The 20082-nt window shown below is 38.9% G+C and overlaps 1 protein-coding gene across 1 annotated transcript in view; it reads right to left on the reverse strand.

Annotated features, from left to right (window-relative positions):
- The window catches only part of LOC102954003 (acyl-coenzyme A synthetase ACSM1, mitochondrial-like), a 40042-nt gene extending 21344 nt beyond the window's left edge, over nt 1–18698 (reverse strand). The window contains exons 1-3 of the mRNA XM_015539872.2: nt 18415–18698; nt 3858–4068; nt 1510–1717 (exon numbers count right to left, since the gene is read on the reverse strand). Coding sequence (XP_015395358.2) covers nt 1510–1717; nt 3858–4068; nt 18415–18687 — 692 coding nt within the window. The 5' untranslated portion in view covers nt 18688–18698. The remainder of the gene's footprint in view (nt 1–1509; nt 1718–3857; nt 4069–18414) is intronic.
- Nucleotides 18699–20082: the final 1384 nt, after the last annotated feature.

The raw sequence follows: 20082 nt of genomic DNA on the forward strand, positions 1-20082 counted from the left end.
ATAGCACTTACTATCTTTCAGGCACTGCTCTAAGTGACTTACAAATAAGAACTCATTCAATCTTCAGAGCAACCCTAAAAGAGAAGTACTGCTGTTATTGTGCCCATTTTGTGGAGGAGGAAACTGAGGCTCAGAAAGGTTACATTACTTGCCTGAAGACATTTGGCCAGCATGTGGCACAGCCAGGATTCAAATTCAGTCTGATCCACAGACTGTGCTCTTAACCACACTGCTAAGCTTGTTTTTTTTTTTTTTTTTATATGAAGTAGCTTTATAGGAATTTAACCCCATAACCTTGGCTATGAGGGGCAGGGGAAAGAAAATGAGGGAGAGTAAAAGAAACATAAATGCACATCTGTCCTGGTGTAAACTTGAGATGGTAGGTAAGCCTGGAGTCCCCCCAGTGTGCCTTGATTCTTGGGGGCTTCAGAATTGACAGTTTCTCCTTTGGGTCTATGCTTATAAATGCCAATTCCCTATGGTGTTCAATCATAGTAACTGCAAATGATCCCAAGGCTGCCAGTAACACCAACTCTTGCTGAGAAATGGTACCATATTGACTTTTGGCAATTTAAGGGAATCTAAAGAATATCCTTTTTTAAGTTTTTTTATTTTAAAGACAGAGAGAGACAGAGAAACAGAGAATCTTAAGCAGGCTTCACGTTCAGCACAGAGCCCAGTGCGGGGCTCAGTACCACAACCCTGGGATCATGACCTGAGCTGATATCAAGAGTTAGATGCTCAACTGTCTGGGTCACCCAGGCACCCCAAGAATATTCTTTATTTAAGCCATTTTCTTTTAGTTCTCTGACTTTAAAATCCAGTGTAAGATATGACTTCACCCTAATATTTGCTTTTTGAGGCTGAAGTAAAGAACTTTAAAAACTGAGGGGTTACTTTAAGAAAACAAACACAGCATGGTTTTCATGTGATAGAAAAAATGTCTAAAGGTTTACAGAGTCAGAGTTGTGGGTGGAAGGGGTCTTTCTTACTTCCAACACTTCCCTAACTTTCCCTGGGAGGTGTCCTTAAAGCTATGCAGCACCTAAAAGATGGAAATTGTTTGTTCCCCCAGCTGACTACCAGCCACAGCCTCAATTTTTCTTGCAGTCTCAAGTTTCCCTTAAAAATTCATCTTATACGTTCATTCAACCTCTTCATATATTTGTTTGTTATATAAAAATAATATTTCAGATTCCCTACCTACAAGGAAGATTCAACACAATAACCCTCTGACTCATCTCATTTGCACTAAAATGTTTAGACTGTAGTGACAGAGGCATAGAAGTTCAATACTCTTATTTTACAAATAAAGCAATTGCATCCAAGAGAGGGGAAGGAACCAGCCCAGGGTCACAAAACAAATCGGGGGCACAGCTGGGAAGAGAAGTCTTCTGGCATCAGTCCAGATGACCTTCTCCCACTGAATGTTTGTCTACCAGCACTTGGGAGTGAATGGTCTTCTCTTGCCCTTCCTTAGAAAACACATTCATCAGATCTGAAACTTACTTAATCAGTGATCGGAAGTCCAGCCACCCGTGACGGCTATGGTCAGACACCAGGAGCTTTGTTTTCAGAGCAGGACACTCAGAAACTAGGGAATCCACCTCTGGGGCAAGGGTATCTGTGGTCATGATGCCCTGGGCTTTAGACACTTGTAATCGGTAGAGAATGTCCTTGGCTTTCATCTGGGTGGTTCCTGGCATGAAGATTATTCCTGGGGATGAAAAAAGGAACTTTGGGGTTTCAGGCCTGGCTTATCTGCATAGAAATCTGCTAGCTTCTTGCTGTGCAAAGTATGGGCCATGGACCAGTACCATCAGCACCACAAAAATCTCATGCCCCATCACAAACTACTGAATCAGAATTTGCACTTTAAGAAACTCTCCAAGGGATTCCTATGTATATTGAAATTTGAAAAGCCTGACCTAACCTTCTTCTACTCTAGGTGGATCAAGCCAGTAGACAGGTGAATCCTACTTTAGGACTGGGACTACAGACTATGGACGCAAGTAGCACAGTGTCTTTGACACCAGGTTTAGCTGTATCCCTGCCTCCATTTTTCTCCTCTCACTTCCTCCTCTTTCAGTCCCTTGTGTCATCTTGAATCTCCTCTCTTTTCTTCATTCCTCATACCCAAATTTAACTACATTATCCTTTAAACTTTCCTACACTCCCTTCCATCTTCCATCACCAACAGTTAGTTCAGGTCTTTGTGTGCCTCTACTGGGTTCTAATCTCTCCACCAGATGGCTCATCCTGAATCTTGCTACTACCTACCTTCCATTTTATTACCTGTTCAGGTTCCACAGAACACTGACTTCCCCCTCTGCTTTTCTTCTCTTCACCAGCACCTGTGCCCTCTCTCCAGGAAAGCACCATACTCTGAACACCCAACAGTGAAGGCACTGCCCACCCTCCACCTTTTCCTCTTACAAATCTATTCCCTATTTCAAGATGCCTATTCTTCACACAGACTTCTCCTGACTAAGTTTTTGCATGTCTTATGCCCATTCTTGGACTCTCCTTCCTTTACTTCTATTCTTCTTTTATTCTATCCCAGAGCACTCAGCTCTTGTCTTGGATTTCCCATGTGCCATCTCTCAGCTCTACAGATGACATGGCTTCTCTGTACTCTCTCTGCTGTTGCTGTTAATTCTTGATTCCACATGACCTTGATGGATTAATGTAGGATTCTATTTGTGAGGAAATATATGACCATGCATTTTAAAGCAATTAAAAAAAAATTCTGGAGTCCCACACAAATTATACATTATATAGATACATAAATATGCAGTTAAAAGGGGGAAGGGAAATCTCCACAGAATAAATGTGTAGGGAATAACACAATTAGAAAATTCTCATATAAAACCACCATAATAATATTCAATTCAATCAACAATCATCAATGGATTCTCATGTAATAGGGTGAAAGACAGTTGGGGAACAGGATATTCACACAGTCTCAAAAGTATTACAGTACAGATTACTTAATAATTACAAAGGGAAATTGTGCCTTACAAAAGTGTTTGTAAATAATATCATCGATGATAGGATAAACCGACTTCATGTATCTCCTGATGTAAAGCATTGAGATAAGCATGTTGTCCTTTTAGTACTCCTACTAAAAATGTTTATCTGAATATAATCTTGAAAAAAGAGTCAGAAATGCAAATTTTGTGGGACCTTCTGAAAAACAACTGGCTTAGACATTTCCAAGATGTCATGCAGAAAAGTTTAGATTAACGGAGATTGAGGAGACCTTACAATGTAATGCAATGCATGACCTTCTATCAGATTTTGGATTTAAACAAACAAAAAATGGGTATAAAATACACTGTTGGGACAATTAAAGAATTCTAGCCACGGATATATACATATATCAAAGTTATACTTCTGGTGTGATAACTCTGTTGTGGTTATGTGAGGAGAATGTCATGGATCATAGCAGATGCATGCTCCAGTGTTTATGGGTATTTATCTGGTGTTTATGGATGCCACAATGTCTGCAACTGATACTTAAATGTCTCAGTGTGGGAGGGGAGCAAAATGTTAACAATTGATGTTTTTAAAAAAAAAATGAAACTGTGCAAGAGAAAGTGTGTGTGTGTGTGTGTGTGTGTGTGTGTGTGTTTATGTGTCTGTGTCTGTGTATGAATTAGAGAGTGATGACATTGTGTTTGAGGGTGTATAAGTTGAGGAAGACAGTGAGAAGTAGCAAAAGAATATTTGAAGGAGTCTGAGAAAGAAAAAGACTATGAAGAATAAGAAAAAAGGGCAGGGAAATGTTAATATTTCAGGACCCACTGGCTCCAGGCTAGACCTAAAGTCTGTTGGGGTCTCTTTGGGTCACTGACCTGCTCGGATGCAGCCTATGACCACCAGCCACCACTCGGGCACTCGAGGCAGGACCAAGGCTAGACGGTCTCCCTGCTGCAGGCCGCAGGTCTGGGTGAAGACGTTGGCTGCACGGCGGGATAAGTCTGTCATCTCTCTGAAACTCCACTTCACTTCATCACCTTGATTATTCACCCACCACAGGGCTGGGTTTGGACCTCTCTTGCCCTCCTGGTCAAGATCATACATCATGTGTTATTTCCTATGTTAAAGGAAAAGGGCACTTATTTGGCCAACCCACTACCTTAGCTACATGAAAATGTAGCTCAAGAACGGAGATCCAATTTTAAAGCATTTATAGAATGAAGAGAAGTGGGTAGGGTATGATCCAGCCAACTTCTTCTGGTCTACTGTAACTACCTCCTCTCAAGTCACATGAAACCAGTAATAGTTCCATGTTACCTATTAAAACCTTAAAATTGCATTCCCCATGTGTCTGTCTTAGTTCCACATAGATGGTATGTTTCCTCTGTGCTTCAGTTTTATCATCTATGAAATGGGTACAATACTACCTAGAAAGTAGTAAAGTTTAAATTAGTTATTTAAAGAGGTGAAATGTATATGATAGTGCCTGGGAACATAGTAGGTACTCAATGAAATTATTATCATTATTGGGGCACTTGGGTGGCTCAGTCAGTTGAGCGCCCGACTTCGGCTCAGGTCATGATCTCATGGTTCATGAGTTGGAACCCCGCATTAGGCTCACTGCTATCAGCGCACAACTGGCTGCTTCGGATGCTCTGTCTCCCTCTCTCTCTGCTCCTCCCCAACATGTACTCACTCTCTCTCTCTCTCTCTCTCTCTCTCTGTCTCTCTCTCTGTCTCTCTCTCTGTCTCTCTCTCTCTCTCAAAAACAAACATTAAAATAAATTACTATCATTATTACCATTATTACAACAAAAGAAGAGACTAATTTAATTCCTGAATATTTGGGGGAATTTATTTTTAAAATTAACATACCTCTGGAGGTGAAATAAGCAAGAAGGCAGACCTGGGAGCTCCAAGGTAGCCCTTGTTTCCTCACAGAAACGTCAAGTAAACAACAGACTACAATAGCTGTGTAGAAACTCTAGAAATAGTCAAGGACCTGCAGCAAATGAATGCCCAAACAATAAAAAATCCCTACTCTAAATGGCAAGAAATTCTAGGTTGTTTTCTGCTGCTTACCCTTGTCCCATCCCCTCTCTTGTGTTGTACAGTATGGTCAGGAGGAAGCCACCCAATTTGCAGCCCCTGCCTTGGAATTTGTTTCAGTATTCTGCCCTGTGTGGAGGCTGCCTGAGAGACTGGTTTCTGCCTCATCTGAATCAGAGCTCAGATAGGAATTGTGACATAGTTTGAATATCAGACTGGAGGTGGGTGAAAGCAGTGGCAGATGCCACACTGAGTGGAAACTGTAGAACTGTGGCCACCTCGGAGGGAGACTACAGGCAGAGGAGGACAATAAAACATTTGAGCCCCAAGAAGAAGCAGATATGAGACTTTTAATGCAGTTAAAACATATAAAAGCAGTATTATGTCTGGGAAATTTGAGAAAAAAACACACATGCACAGGCCTAGGAAAGACACATGCCCAAGACCTGAAAATCTAAGAAGACCTTAAGTTTTCATACTGGTCAGATTACTGGAGGGCTTTCTCTGCATGAAGTTAGGCTGCAAAGACAGACAGAGGTGGCTACTTTTTTCAAATGTCCAGTTTTCAACAACAGATCACAAGGCCATGTTGCCCATTCAAAGGAACAAAACAAATTTCCAGAAACTTACCCTAAAGAGACACAGGTTTCAGTTATTAGACAGACACTTTAAAATGATTGTCTTAACTATCCTGAAAGTGCTGAAGGAAAACAGACAAAGAACCAAAGCAAATCAGAAAATCAATATATGAACACAATGAGAATACCAACAAAGAGATAGAAATTATAAAAAAGAACCAAACAGAAACTGCGGATCTGAAAAATACAAAAACTGAATTGAAAACTTTACGAGAAGGATTCAACAGCAGATCCAAGCAGGAAGAAGAAAGAGTCAGTAAACTTGAACACAAGTCATTTTAAATTATGGAGTCAGAGAAGCAAAGAGAAAAAAAAAACAATAAAGAAAAGTAAACAGAGCCCAAAGCACATAGTATACAAACAAGCAGACCAACATACACATTATGGGAATCCTAGAAGAAGAGACAAAAGGAGCCATCAGCTTATTTGAAGAAAGAATGGCTGAAAAAAAGCAAAACCTTATTTGTATTAAATACAAATTTATATAGTAGTGTTCATTCATTCATTCATTCATTCATTCATTATATGGATGTACAAATACAAGAGGCTCAAACAATTCCAAGAAAACCCAGAGAGATACATACAGAGACACATAATCAAACGAAAAAGCCAAAGACAGAATCCTGAAAGCAGCAAAAAAAAAAAAAAAAAAAAAGTGACTCATCATGCATAAGGAATCCTCAATAAGATTATTAGTGGCAGGCCAGAAGACCCGCCAAATCAGTGGGATTACATATTTGACATGATGGGTAAAAAGGTGTCAATCAACAACTTCTATATTTGGCAATCCCCATGAAAATAACACCAGCATTCTTCAGAGAGCTCGGACAAAAATACTAAAATTTGTATGGAACCAGGAAAGACCCCAAATAGCCAAAGCAATCCTGAAAAAGAAAACCAAAACTGGAGGTATCACAATTCCAGATTTCAAAATGGATTACAAATCTGTAATCATCAAGACAGTATGGTACTGGCACAAAAACAGACACTCAGATCAACTGAATGCAATAGAAAACCCAAAAATGGACCCACAAACATATGGCCAACTAATCTTTGACAAAGCAGGAAAGTATATCCAAGGGAAAAAAGACGATCTCTTCAGCAAATGTTGCTGGGAAAACTGGACAGTGACATGCAGAAAAATGAACCTGGACCACTTTTGTACACCATACACAAAACTAAACTCAAAATGGATAAAAGACCCAAACATAAGACAGGAAGCCATCAAAATCCTCAAGGAGAAAGCAGGCAAAAACCTTTTTGACCTCAGTCGCAGCAACTTCTTACTCAACATGTCTCCGGAGGCAAGGGAAACAAAAACAAAAATGAACTATTGGGAACTCATCAAAATAAAAAGCTTCTGCACAGTGAAGGAAACAATCAGCAAAACTAAAAGGCAACTGACAGAATGGGAGAAGATATTTGCAAATGACATATCAGATAAAGGGTTAGTATCCAAAATCTATAAAGAACTTCTCAAACTCAACACCCAAAAAACAAATAATCCGGTGAAGAAATGGGCAAAAGACATGAATAGACACTTCTCCAAAGAAGACATCCAGATGGCCAACCAACACATGAAAAAATGCTCAACATCACTCATCATCAGGGAAATACAAATCAAAACCACAATGAGATACCACCTCACACCTGTCAGAAGGGCTAACATTAACAACTCAGGCAACAACAGATGTTGGTGAGGATGTGGAGAAAGAGGATCTCTTTTGCACTGCTGGTGGGAATGTAAACTGGTGCAGCCACTCTGGAAAACAGTCTGGAGGTTCCTCAAAAAATTAAAAATAGAACTACCCTACAACCCAGTCATTGCACTACTAGGTATTTATCCAAGGGATATAGGTGTTTTGAAAGGGCACATGCACCCCAATGTTTACGGTAGTGCTATCAACAATAGCCAAAGTATGGAAAGAGCCCAAATGTCCATTGATGGATGAATGGATAAAGAAGATGTGGTATATATACATATACATATACATATATATGTATATGTATATGTATATATACATACATACAGTGGAGTATTACTTGGCAATCAAAAAGAATGAAATCTTGCCATTTGAAATTACATGGATAGAACTAGAGAGTATTATGCTAAGTGAAATTAGCCAGTCATAGAAAGACAAATATCATATGACTTCACTCATATGATGATTTAAGATTCAAAACAGATGAACAAAAGGAAGGGAAGCAAAAATCATATAAAAACAGGGAGGGGGCAAAACATAAGAGATTCTTAAATATAGAGACAAACAAAAAATTGCTGGAGGGGTTGTGGGAGGGGGGATGGGCTAAATGTGTAAGGGGCATTAAGGAATCTACTCCTGAAATCATTGCTCTATTTGCTAACTAACTTGAATGTAAATTTAAAAATAATTAATTAATTTAAAAAAAGAAGAAATTCTCTATTTGGTAAAACTGTCCTTCAAAAATGAGGGAGAAATTAGGTCATTCTCAGATAAACAAAAATTGAGGGAGTTCATTATGGTTAAACTTTGTCTATAAGAAATACTAAAAGGGGACACCTGGGTAACTCAATTGGTTAAGCAAACAATTTTGGCTCAGGTCGCGATGTCATGGTCCATGAGTTTGAGCCCTGAGTCAGGCTCTGTGCTGACAGCTCAGAGCCTGGAGCCTACTTCAGATTCTGTGTCTCCCTCTCACTTTTACCCTCCCCTGCTCGTACTCTGTCTCTCTCTCTCTCTCAAAAATAAAACATTAAAACATTTTTTAATTTAAAAAAAAGCCTAAAAGGAGTCCAATTTGAAATAAAAGGATGTTACAGAGTAGCCTGAATACAAAAACATAAAGTTCTTTGATAAAATACATGGACAAATATAAAAACAAGTATTATTATAATTTTGACTTGAAACTCCATTTTTTATTCTTTCACAGTATTTAAAAGACAAAAGCATAAAAAATAATTATGTCTATGTTAATGAGTACACAATATATAAATATCTAATTTGTGATATCAATAAAACAACATGGAGGGGTAAGAGGGAGCTGGAAAAAATTAGGATTTCTGTATGCAAATAAAGTTGTTACTAGTTTAAAATAGATTGTTATAACTTTAGGATGTTATATGTACTCCTCATAATAACCACAGAAATTATCTACAGTATATATACAAAAGGAAATGAGAAGGGACTGAAAGCATATTACAAAAAAATTAACTAAAGACAAAGAAAGGCAGTAAGGGAGGAAATGAGGAACCAAAAGCTATGACATCAAGAAAACAATTAACAATATAGCAATAGTAAGTTCTTCCTTATCAGCAATAACTTTAAATGGATGTGCACTAAACTCCCCAGTGTAAAGACATAAACTGGCAGAATGTATTAAAAATGAAAAAAGAATCCAACTATATTCTGTCTACAAAATTGCTATTTCCACATGATAGATTATGATAAAACCATCAAACAACTTGCAGAAATTGTTTTGGAATAATAATTTCACAATACAATATTAATTAAAAAGAGCAAAACCATATTTACATTATAATCCAAATGTATATAGTAGTAACCATTCATTTGTTCAATTAATATATATATATTTTTTTCAATATATGAAATTTATTGTCAAATTGGTTTCCATACAACACCCAGTGCTCATCCCAAAAGGTGCCCTCCTCAATACGCATCACCCACCCTCCTCTCCCTCCGACCCCCCACCAACCCTCAGTTTGTTCTCAGTTCATTTGTTCAATTAATATATATTTACTAAATTCTCATTATTTGTTAGAGACTATTCTTAGACCAAAGGATACAATGGGGAACAAGACATACATGTACATACATGGTTTTAATATTTATTGCCAATTTTCATTTTCTTGTTTAAATACACTTTCTTATTTTCCCCCAAACTTTCTATAATGAGCATGTTTTTTAAAAAGATTTCATTTTTAAGCTAATTTATTTATTTTGAGAGAGAGAGACAGAGACAGAGAGACAGAGACAGAGAAAGAGAGACAGAGACAGAGAGAGCACAAATGGGGGAGGGGCAGAGAGAGAGGGAGAGAGAGAGAGAATCCCAAACAGGCTGTGCACTGTCATTGGGGAGCCCGATGTAGGGTTCAAACTCACAAACTGTGAGATCATGATCTGAGCCAAAGTTGGACACTTAACTGACTGAGCCACCCAGGCGCCCCAAAAGATTTCATTTTTTAAAAATTAATTTCCAAAAACTGTCCAGAGTAAAAGTTCAGGCAATGCAGAATCTTATGAACAGAAACATTTCTTATAAATAGAAAAATGTCTTCAAATATCTCTTCACATTTTCACTCTCTGAAGGTCAGCACTGATAATTATCTGGCGTATATTCTTCCAGCAATCTTTTTCCACATATGTGCAAACATGATCCTACCACCTTTGTCCCATATGATCGGAACAAAAGAGTGTATCTCACTTGAGAAAAGATAAGATTAATATATATGTATATGCATATGTAAGTATTCAGATCTATGAAAAAAGCAGTATGAAAACGTTCTTGCCCAACAGATGGAAGAATATTAGCAAGTGTAATCACTAGTTATGCACTGCTTATATAAAGGGAGCAGAGTATGTAATAGTCTTGTAGGAGTTTGAAAAATGATGGAAAAGCTTGTGTATCAAGGTGGAAAACATTTGCTGCTCGGAACTCTGTTTTAGACCTTACCTTTGCAACTTGAAGAAGATACTGCTTAAATAATTATAGATTTTTGTGTTAAAGATTAACCTGATAATGTGATATTGAGATAAAACTGTTTTCAAGAAGAGAAAAACAGCTCCTAAACTTAGATTTGAAATTTAAATTTTTATGAGATAAAGTTTGAAGCCAAAGGAAATTGAGAAACAGTTTCAAAACATAAAATGTTTATGGGGCTCCTGGGTGGCTCAGTTGGTTAAGTGACTGACTTCGGCTCAGGTCATGATCTCATGGTTTGAGTTTGAGCCCCAAATCTGGCTCTGTGTAGACAGCCTGGAGCTTGGGATTCTGCCTCCCTCTCTCTCTCTGCCCCTCCCCTGCTTGTACTCTCTCTTTCTCAAAATAAATAAATAAACTTAAAAAAAAGAAATCAGATAAAAAAGGGCACATCCTGCATTATTCCATTTCTATGAAATTCTAGGAAAGAGAAATATAATCTGCAAGGTAGCATATCAGTGGTTCCCTGGGGCTCAGAGTGGGGGTAGGGGCCAAGAGAAAACAAAAGGAAACTTCTTAGATGATGGAAATGTTCTAAAACTCAAACTTTACACTAAAAAGGTGTGCATTTTATTCTATGTCAATTACATATCAACATAGTTACTCTTTGCTAATACCTAACTAAAATATACTTTGAAGAAGGAAAATTGGAAAAGTTTGCGAGATCAAGCCCCATGTTGGGCTCTACATTGACAGCTTGGAGCCTGCTTAGGATTCTCTCTTCCTCTCTCTCTCTCTCACTCTCTCTCTCTCTCTCTGTTCCCTGTTCCTCCCCTGATCATGCACTCTCTTTCTCTCTCAAAATAAATTATATATATCTACACATACATATACATAAATATATAAGAGTTTATGGCCTATAGAAAAAATTTGCCTCAATCTTATTTCCAATGAATTTTAAGTTGAAATTCAAAGAGTTCTGTAAATTAATGCTAGAATATGATAGACTAATAGAATTTATATCCTAACTGACATAGATAGAACACTTTACCCAATGATGATATAATTCTAATTCTTTTCCATTGCATTTGGAACATTTATTAATCTCGAGAAATCTTAAAAGTTTAAAACAGAGTATGTTTTCTAACCACAGTGGAATTAAGCTAGGAATCATTAACAATATGATAATGAGAAAACCATCCCCAACTACCTGGAAACTAACTAGTACACTTCTATATAATCTAGAGTCAGAGAAGGATCAAAAAGTCAAATAGAAACTATTTCCAACAGAATGATAATAAAATACAACATGTCAAAATTTGTGTGGTGCACCTAAAAGGAATGCTTACTGGAAAATATATACTTTTAAATACATACATTAGAAAAGAAGGCAGGCCAAAAAGTAAGAACATAAGTTTGCATCAAGAAGCTGAAAAAGGAAAAGCCAATCAAATCAAAGGAAACTAGGAAGAAGGTAATAATAAAGATAAGAGCTTGCATCCGTGGAATGGAAAATAAATATGCAATTGAGAATATCAGTAAAGCCAAAGCTGGTTTTGAGAAGATGTATCAGATTGATAAACTCTTATAAAGACTTACCCAGGGAAAAAAAGAAAAATAACATAGTAACAATATTAGGAATGAAAAAGTGCACACAAATGCAATTCTTACAGACATTGAAATAGCAACAAGAGAAAATTATGAATAATTTTATGCCGATAAATATGACAATGTGGATGAAATTAACAAATTACTAAAAAAGCAACTTACTAAAACTGATAGAATCAAAATCTTTTTTTAAATTTTATTTTCTATTTTTTTAATTTACATCCAAATTAGCATATAGTACAATGATTTCAGGAGTAGATTCCTTAGTGCCCCTTACCCATTTAGCCCATCCCCCCTCCCACAACCCCTTCAGTAACCCTCTGTTTGTTCTCCATATTTATGAGTCTCTTCTGTTTTGTCCCCCTCCCTGTTTTTATATTACTTTTGTTTCCCTTCCCTTATGTTCATTTGTTTTGTCTCTTAAAGTCTTCATATGAGTGAAACTATATGATTTTTGTCTTTCTCTGACTAATTTCACTTAGCATAATACCTTCCAGTTCCATCTACGTAGTTGCAAATGGCAAGATTTCATTCTTTTTGATAGCCAAGTAATACTCCATTGTATATATATACCACATTTTCTTTATCCATTCATCCATTGATGGACATTTGGGCTCTTTCCATACTTTGGTTATTGTTGATAGTGCTGCTATAAACATGGGGTTGCATGTGTCCCTTCGAAACAGCACACCTGAATCCTGTGGATAAATGCCTAGTAGTGCAACAGCTGGGTCATAGGGTAGTTCTGTTTTCAGTTTTTTGAGGAACCTTCAAACTGTTCTCCAGAGTGGCTGCACCAGTTTGCATTCCCACCAACAATGCAAAAGAGATCCTCTTTCTCCACACCCTCGCCAACATCTGTTGTTGCCTGAGCTGTTAATGTTAGCCATTCTAACAGGTGTAAGATGGTATTTCATTGTGGTTTTGATTTGTATTTCCCTGATGATGAGTGATGTTGAGCATTTTTTCATGTGTCTGCTGGTCTTCCGGATGTCTTCTTTGGAAAAATGTCTATTCATGTCTTTTGCCCATTTCTTCACCGGATTATTTGTTTTTTGGGTGTTGAGTTTGAGAAGTTCTTTATAGATTTTGGATACTAACCCTTTATCTGATATGTCATTTGCAAATACCTTTTCCCATTCTGTCAGTTGCCTTTGAGTATTGCTGATTGTTTCCTTCGCTGTGCAGAAGGTTTTTATTTTTATTTATTTATTTATTTATTTTTAATGTTTTTATTTATTTTTGAGACAGAGAGAGACAGAGCATGATCAGGGGAGGGGCAGAGAGAGAGGGAGAGACAGAATCTGAAGCAGGCTCCAGGCTCTGAGCTGCCAGCACACAGCCCGACGTGGGGCTCAAACTCATGGACTGTGAGATCATGACCTGAGCTGAAGTTGGACGCTTAACCAACTGAGCCACCCAGGCACCCCAGAAGCGTTTTATTTTGATGAAGTCCTAGTAGTTCATTTTTGCTTTTGTCTCCCTTGCCTCTGGTGACGTGCTGAGTAAGAAGTTGCTGTGGCCAAGATAAAAAAACCATATAATACCAAGGAATAAATCTTTAAAAAAACTTATTTAATTTTTGAGAGACATAGAGAGAGCACAAGTTGGGGAGGGGCAGAGAGAGAAGGAAACACAGAATCCAAAGCAGGCTCCAGGCTCCGAGCTGTCAGCACAGAGCCCGATGTGGGGCTCGAACTCACAAACTATGAGATCATGACCTGAGCCGAAGTTGGAGCTTAACGGACAGAGCCACCCAGGTACCCCAGAATAAATCTAACCAAAGAGGTAAAAAGTCTATATGCTGAAAACTATAGAAAGCTTATGAAAGAAAGTGAAGAAGACACAAAAAAAATGGAAAAAGATTCCATGCTCCTGGATAGGAAGAACAAATATTGTTAAGATGTCAATTACTACCCAAAGCAATCTACATATTCAAGGCAATCCCTATCAAAATAACACCAGTATTCTTCACAGAGCTAGAACAAATAATCCTCAAATTGGTATGAAACCAGAAAAGACCCCGAATAGCCAAAGTAATCTTGAAAAAGAAAACCAAAGCAAGAGGCATCACAATCCCAGAGTTCAAGCTATACTAAAAGCTGTAACCATCAAGACAGTATGGTACTGGCACAAAAACAGACACTCAGATCAATGGAACAGAATAGAGAACCCAGAAAAGGACCCACAAACGTATGGCCAACTAATCTTTGACAAAGCAGGAAAGAGTATCCAATGGAATAAAGACAGTCTCTTCAGCAAGTGGTGCTGGGAAAACTGGACAGAGACATACAGAAGAATGAACCTGGACCACTTTCTTACACCATACACAAAAAATAAACTCAAAATGAATGAAAGACCTAAATGTAAGACAGGAAGCCATCAAAATCCTTGAGCAGAAAGCAGGCAAAAACCTCTTTGATCAAAATCTTTTTTTTAAAGTTTATTTTCTGAGAGAGAGTGTGCAAGTGGGAGAGGGGCAAAGAGAGAGAGAAGGACAGAGGATCTAAAGCAGGTTCTGTGCTGACAGCAGAGAGCATGATGTGGGGTCCAAACTCATGAACTGCAAAACCATGACCTGAGCTTAAGTCGGACACTTAAGCGACTGAGTCACCCACGTGCCCCTAGAATCAAAATCTTAATAACCTTGTATCTATTAAAGAAATTAAATCCATTACTAAGAGCTTCCCTACAATGAAAACCCCATATTTTATGCCTAAAAGTTTTGGTATGCATTCTAGTGTGTTAAGAATTTGACTTGAAAAACGGATGCTTTTAGATAAGTTGGGATAATCTTGTTTTTATACCAGTTGGTTGTAAATTCAGAGGTTACAGGGGACAGGCAAGTAAAATAAATGAGAGAAGCCTGCCATGTTCTTCTGGGGTAAACTGGAGAGCCATGAGTCTCTCAACAGAGAGCTACCATTCAACTCTACCGACTGCTTCGGTAGAGGAATGCTTGTTTAGTATTATGAGACATGACTTTACAAAAGAAGCACCACAGACTGATTCTGGTTTCTGTACTCTGGATTTCTCCACATGAAGCCACCCTATGCCAAAGCTTCCCTTCTTCCCTTGTACATATTTACAACACATCCACGAGAAAGTTAATGGTTCATTGCTAAAATACAACCAAGTTATGGCCACCAACATTGCTGACCTTGTGCTGGTTGTGCTGCTGCTCAGGGTGCATGCATTCAAATTCAATCAACAACTAGTTTAATGTACCAGCATGTTCTACATGCTGGGGATACAACAGTTAACATAACAGTAAAAATTCCCCTAGCTCATGGAACTGACATTCCAGTGCCAAAGACACTATATGTGTATTAGAATTACAAAAGATAAACACTTTTTGTGAATATCATGAAGGATTCCTTTATGGGATACTGGGACAAAAGTCTAATAGTTTCAAAAGAACACAAAGACCCTTTTAAACTGTACCAGTCCTTGGATTGTTATTAATTTCTTACATAAAACTACAGAATTAAATTCAGGAGCCACTAAACACAGACTCACTGACTCAGAGAAATCTCAGCAGATCTGACTGTTAAATGTTAAGGAACTTGGAATGTTTGGCAGCACATAATTTATTTGGACAAATATTATGGGACAAAGAGCCAGGCAAATGTGGGGCAAGGGCATTCAGCTGTTGTTGTTTTTTATGCTTTGTGATTAACTGTGACAAATCAGCTTAGGAATTCTCTGAGTCTGCACTGATGGCATGAAGAATTAGAAAGCTATAGCATGTACACACCCAAGTTTAGGTAAACTTGAGTAGATAAATAAGATTAGGTAAAGTGGGGCAAAAGTCCCAGTATAGAACAAAGGTATAGGAATAGGGAATCTCAGGATGAAAACATCCCAGATGAGGTAAACAAGATTAGGTATTCAGGGTGGAAATGCCCCCCAACTTAGTACTATAGCAGAAAGCAAGGACCAAATTAGATAAATAGGTAAATAGGGTTATAGACCACTGCAGGGCGAAGTTGCCCAAAGTGGAGTTAATTAGCAAAAGAAAGGTGCCTTGTTGACCCTGAGGTAGAATGCTCTGTCTTTCTTGTCCCATAGACCAGTTTAGGTAAACAGAGGTGGTGCCTCATGTCTACTATAAACAACCTTCAGCCCAGCACCAGGATTCTGTTTTGTATTAACCCAAACCCCTAACACCGAGTATCTTCAAAATCCCATTTCCCTCACATCAATGAATTAATGTTCACGATTTCATTGTCTTTTTGTGCACACCCATCACCATGTTTGTAAGCCTTCTGATCCTAATAAAAACAGAACGAGGACCCTTACTCGGGATTCTTGTCTTCCCCTGGACATTAGCCACTCTTGCATTTTTAATCCTGCGTCCCGCTTTCTTGATGGATAAGAAAGAACACCAGATCCAGAGTTTAGAATTAATATCTATTTGACTATATGTATTAAGCAATGTTTAATATAAAATTGCATCAGGGGTTGGTAGGAAGAAATTGTTTGTCATGAGTTTCACCAAAACAAACAAAACGTAAGGTTGCTGACGCTGTATTCACCTCTCCTAGGACATGAAGTGGGGAATCACACTGTCTATAGAGGAAAAATAAAGAGCTGCACATTTTGTCTACTTTCCTATCTCCATTACCTAGAATAGTAATTGGCACATGTTAGGGGCTCACTAAGTTTTAGCGGAATGGATGAATGGATGGATGGATGGATGTAGTATCAAAGGGAGAGAATGAATGAATTTGGACAGAATGCAACCTCTCATGAACAGATTTGGGAGGCTTCTCTAGGAATCAAATCAAGTTGTGTGTACTATGTTAGGAGTCTAGAGTAACAAAGGGTTTAATTTCTAAGATGAGTCAGGGGTTATAAGTTGTGGCCTGTATTCCACCTCTGGACATAGGTTGTCTGGCTTACCAGGTACTTTCTTTTGTTTTATAACCAATTCTTTGCCGGGGCACTGGGTGGCTCAGTTGAGGGAACGCTAGGGGAGAGGCCCCATGCATCACTAGAGACACAATGACCATGATCAAGGCAATTAGCAAAGTGGCAACAGACAGATGAGAAGTGTTGGCAGAATAAATATTATTGGGATGAGGACGCTGGGGGTGGGGAGAACTTGGGAGACATGGATAAATGGGCAATGTTCAACAAGGATGATATAAAACACAACAAAGATGAGGCATCCTGAGGTCATATTTACTTGGTGGTTCCCTCCATGGGTTGATGTGTTAACTACCTATAAGGAATATAAATCAAGGGGAAAGTGAAGGCATCACTTCTTGCTCTCTCCACCTCCTCCCTCTCCAGCCCATCTCATGGTTCAAAAGTTCTTAACTAGATTACTGGTCAGGGCAGTGATGAAAGTCAGTTTAGAATCTGAGGGAAGAGATGTTTGGCATCATCAAATTGTGAGAGCAGGTTAAATAATGTATTGCAGAATTAGATAGCCTGGACCCAAATCCTGTTCTTTCCCTTATTAGGCATGTGCTGGTTTCTGTGTGTTATTTAAACCCTTGACACCTCAGTTCCCTCATCTAGAAAATGGGGGTGATGAAAATGCTCACCTACTCATAGTATTAAATGCCAAGTGCACTTTAAAAAGTGCCTATGCCCTCCCTTGGCATTATTATGGAAATTCAGGAAAAGGAAAAAGAAGGAGGTGGGGAAGAGGCCCACATGTTAGTTGAATACTAACATATAATGCAGGTGCATGGGAAATTTAAAAATTCTATTAACTCTCTGACTCCATCTCAGGTAAATTCTGTCCAAAGACAGTGTTGGGTGAGTTTTCTCACTGTGGACATCACCAGCTAGGACTTAGTAGCTGGAGCACCATGAACTGTCTATCTCAACTCCTAATGTCCCTACTTCACCTCTCTTGGTCTGTCTCTTGGAGAGAGATAAACTGAACACTTGGGTTTTTCTGCAGACATGTGTAATCTCTAGGGGCCATATGGACTATTTTCCCTGTACATACCCTAAAGACACACTCAAGTAGGTAGTTGATAGGGAGGAATCCAGTTACACACGCCATCCTCAAAGAATGACAGATGACATGACCTAGCTACATGTGTCAGATGCTCATGTGTACAGTCAGGTGATCTCTCCCTTCCCTCTGAGTGTAGCCTGAAGTGAAGACCAAGTGTAATGAGACAAATTCCTATTAGGCTCATAGTCTCATTAGTTGAAGGTAAGAATTCAGACTAAGGTCAATTTACCGACCTTAGAAACTTTGGTCACAATTATGTGACTGTGTACCAGATATTTTCACCTGCTATCTTGTTTCCAAATGAGATCATCACCATTTCATAGATAAAACCACTGAGGCTCAGAGGATTGAGAACAAGACTAGGCTGAGAATTGAACCCCCAAATGTAAGCTTTTCCCACAACACTTCTAAGCTGAGGCAGAAGCCATTTCTGGTTCTGTGCCCCTCAGTCTACTAGGATCATGATAAGGTCAATGAGGCCATTCTTGTTCTCACCTCCCATCATGAGTGCCTCCTTACCTGCTCCATTTGAGTCCAATAGTCCAGGACATCACTTGCAAAGTTAAATTCCTTAGGTCTATCATAGTCATTCCATCTCAGGGTTCCAGCTCCTGATAAAGACCGGCAGCAAAGGTACCAAGGGGCAGGGTGAAAGCCATGGTAGGATTTGCGAATGCCCCAGAGGACTTGGAGACTCATCAGCCTCTGCATGGTGGAAGAGGCCTCAGGAAGCCGACACAGAATTCTCAGGTCAACACCTGCCTTGGGAAGAGATGGTACTAGATTGGCCATGGAATAGTAATTTCCTCCACAAAATGAAGGCAATAGCTTTGTGAGAGAAATAGCTTTGTTTCAGATCACCAGAATGTGGACGACACAAGACCCATCTGCATCGCTACCCCTCTCTTGTTAATATTTTCTCCTGGATTCTGTGAGCCAACAATTTTTCCTGCCTGAGATTGCATTTCTGTCACTTGAGACTATAAGAATATTGACAAATATACAGCACCATACTCAGGAATGATGAGGCTAATATCACAACACCTGTGCTAGTGGACTGACATCTGGCCAGATGGGGGGCAGGGAACTTTCCCAGGACATCATTCCAGGCAGCTATCACCAACCCATCAGAGTTGACCCATGAAATGAAACTTTTTGCCACTCCAGATCCCAACAAAGACCCTTCACGTGGAAGCAGAAACTTCATTTATTATTATTGACGACTGTGAAAAACTGCCTTAAGCTAGAACTATCTTTCCATGAGAATGCTGGCTGAAGGAAACCATTTCACAAGCAGTTTTGCGATCCAAGCACTTTATGTCTGCAAACAATAAAGTCTCCTCCCCCTTGGATTCAGCAATCATGGTGACAGACCACAGAATAGATGGATAAAACCTGGCTCAATTTACTTTAAGGTGCTTTAGACCAATAATAATCTAACCCCAATTTTGAGGCTGCCCCCAGAGCCCCACTTTGCATTCCTAGTTGGGAAGGCACTGCTATATATGCAATAGAGTGAATGTCTGCATAAAATAGGATACTTGAAAAGTTCATCCCTTAGAGTTTGCTTGTCAGCATGGATCCTTGGGCCACATGAACTAAATAAAGTATGCCCCTTTCTTTTTACCTCCTGTCAATCAACAGTACCATCTTTTGTTTTATCAGAGCACTTTTGGGCTAGAAAGACCCTAAGATATCAGCTGAGCCAGACCTGGCCCTTAGACATACTCCTGTTGGCTCTTGGTCTTTGTAGGGAAATTTAAAAGTTTTTTTAAAGTTTAATTATTTATTAATTTGAGGGGGGGGAAGAGAGAAAGAGGAGAGAATGAATGAGTTTGAGTGGCGAAGGGGCAGAGAGAGAGGGAGAGAGAGAGAGAATTCCAAGCAGGCTCTACACTGTCAGAACAGAATCCAACATGGGGCTTGGACTCATGAGCTGTGAGAGCATGACCTGAGCTGAAACCAAGAGCTAGATGCTTAACTGACTAAGCGTCCTGGAGGGAAATTTTAAATGGTCAACATTTAAACCTTGGGAGGTTTCATTTAAAAGCCCGGAAGGTTTCTCTTGAAAATGTAGGAGGTCTGGCGATACTGGGCCTTTATTTCAAACTGGCACTAACTGACTGAAGCTGAGAATTGTATGCTTCATTTACATGGAATGTTCTCCAATTTGACATGGTTTTCACC

Source organism: Panthera tigris, chromosome E3 (genome assembly GCF_018350195.1).
Source record: "Panthera tigris isolate Pti1 chromosome E3, P.tigris_Pti1_mat1.1, whole genome shotgun sequence".
Taxonomy (NCBI): domain Eukaryota; kingdom Metazoa; phylum Chordata; class Mammalia; order Carnivora; family Felidae; genus Panthera; species Panthera tigris.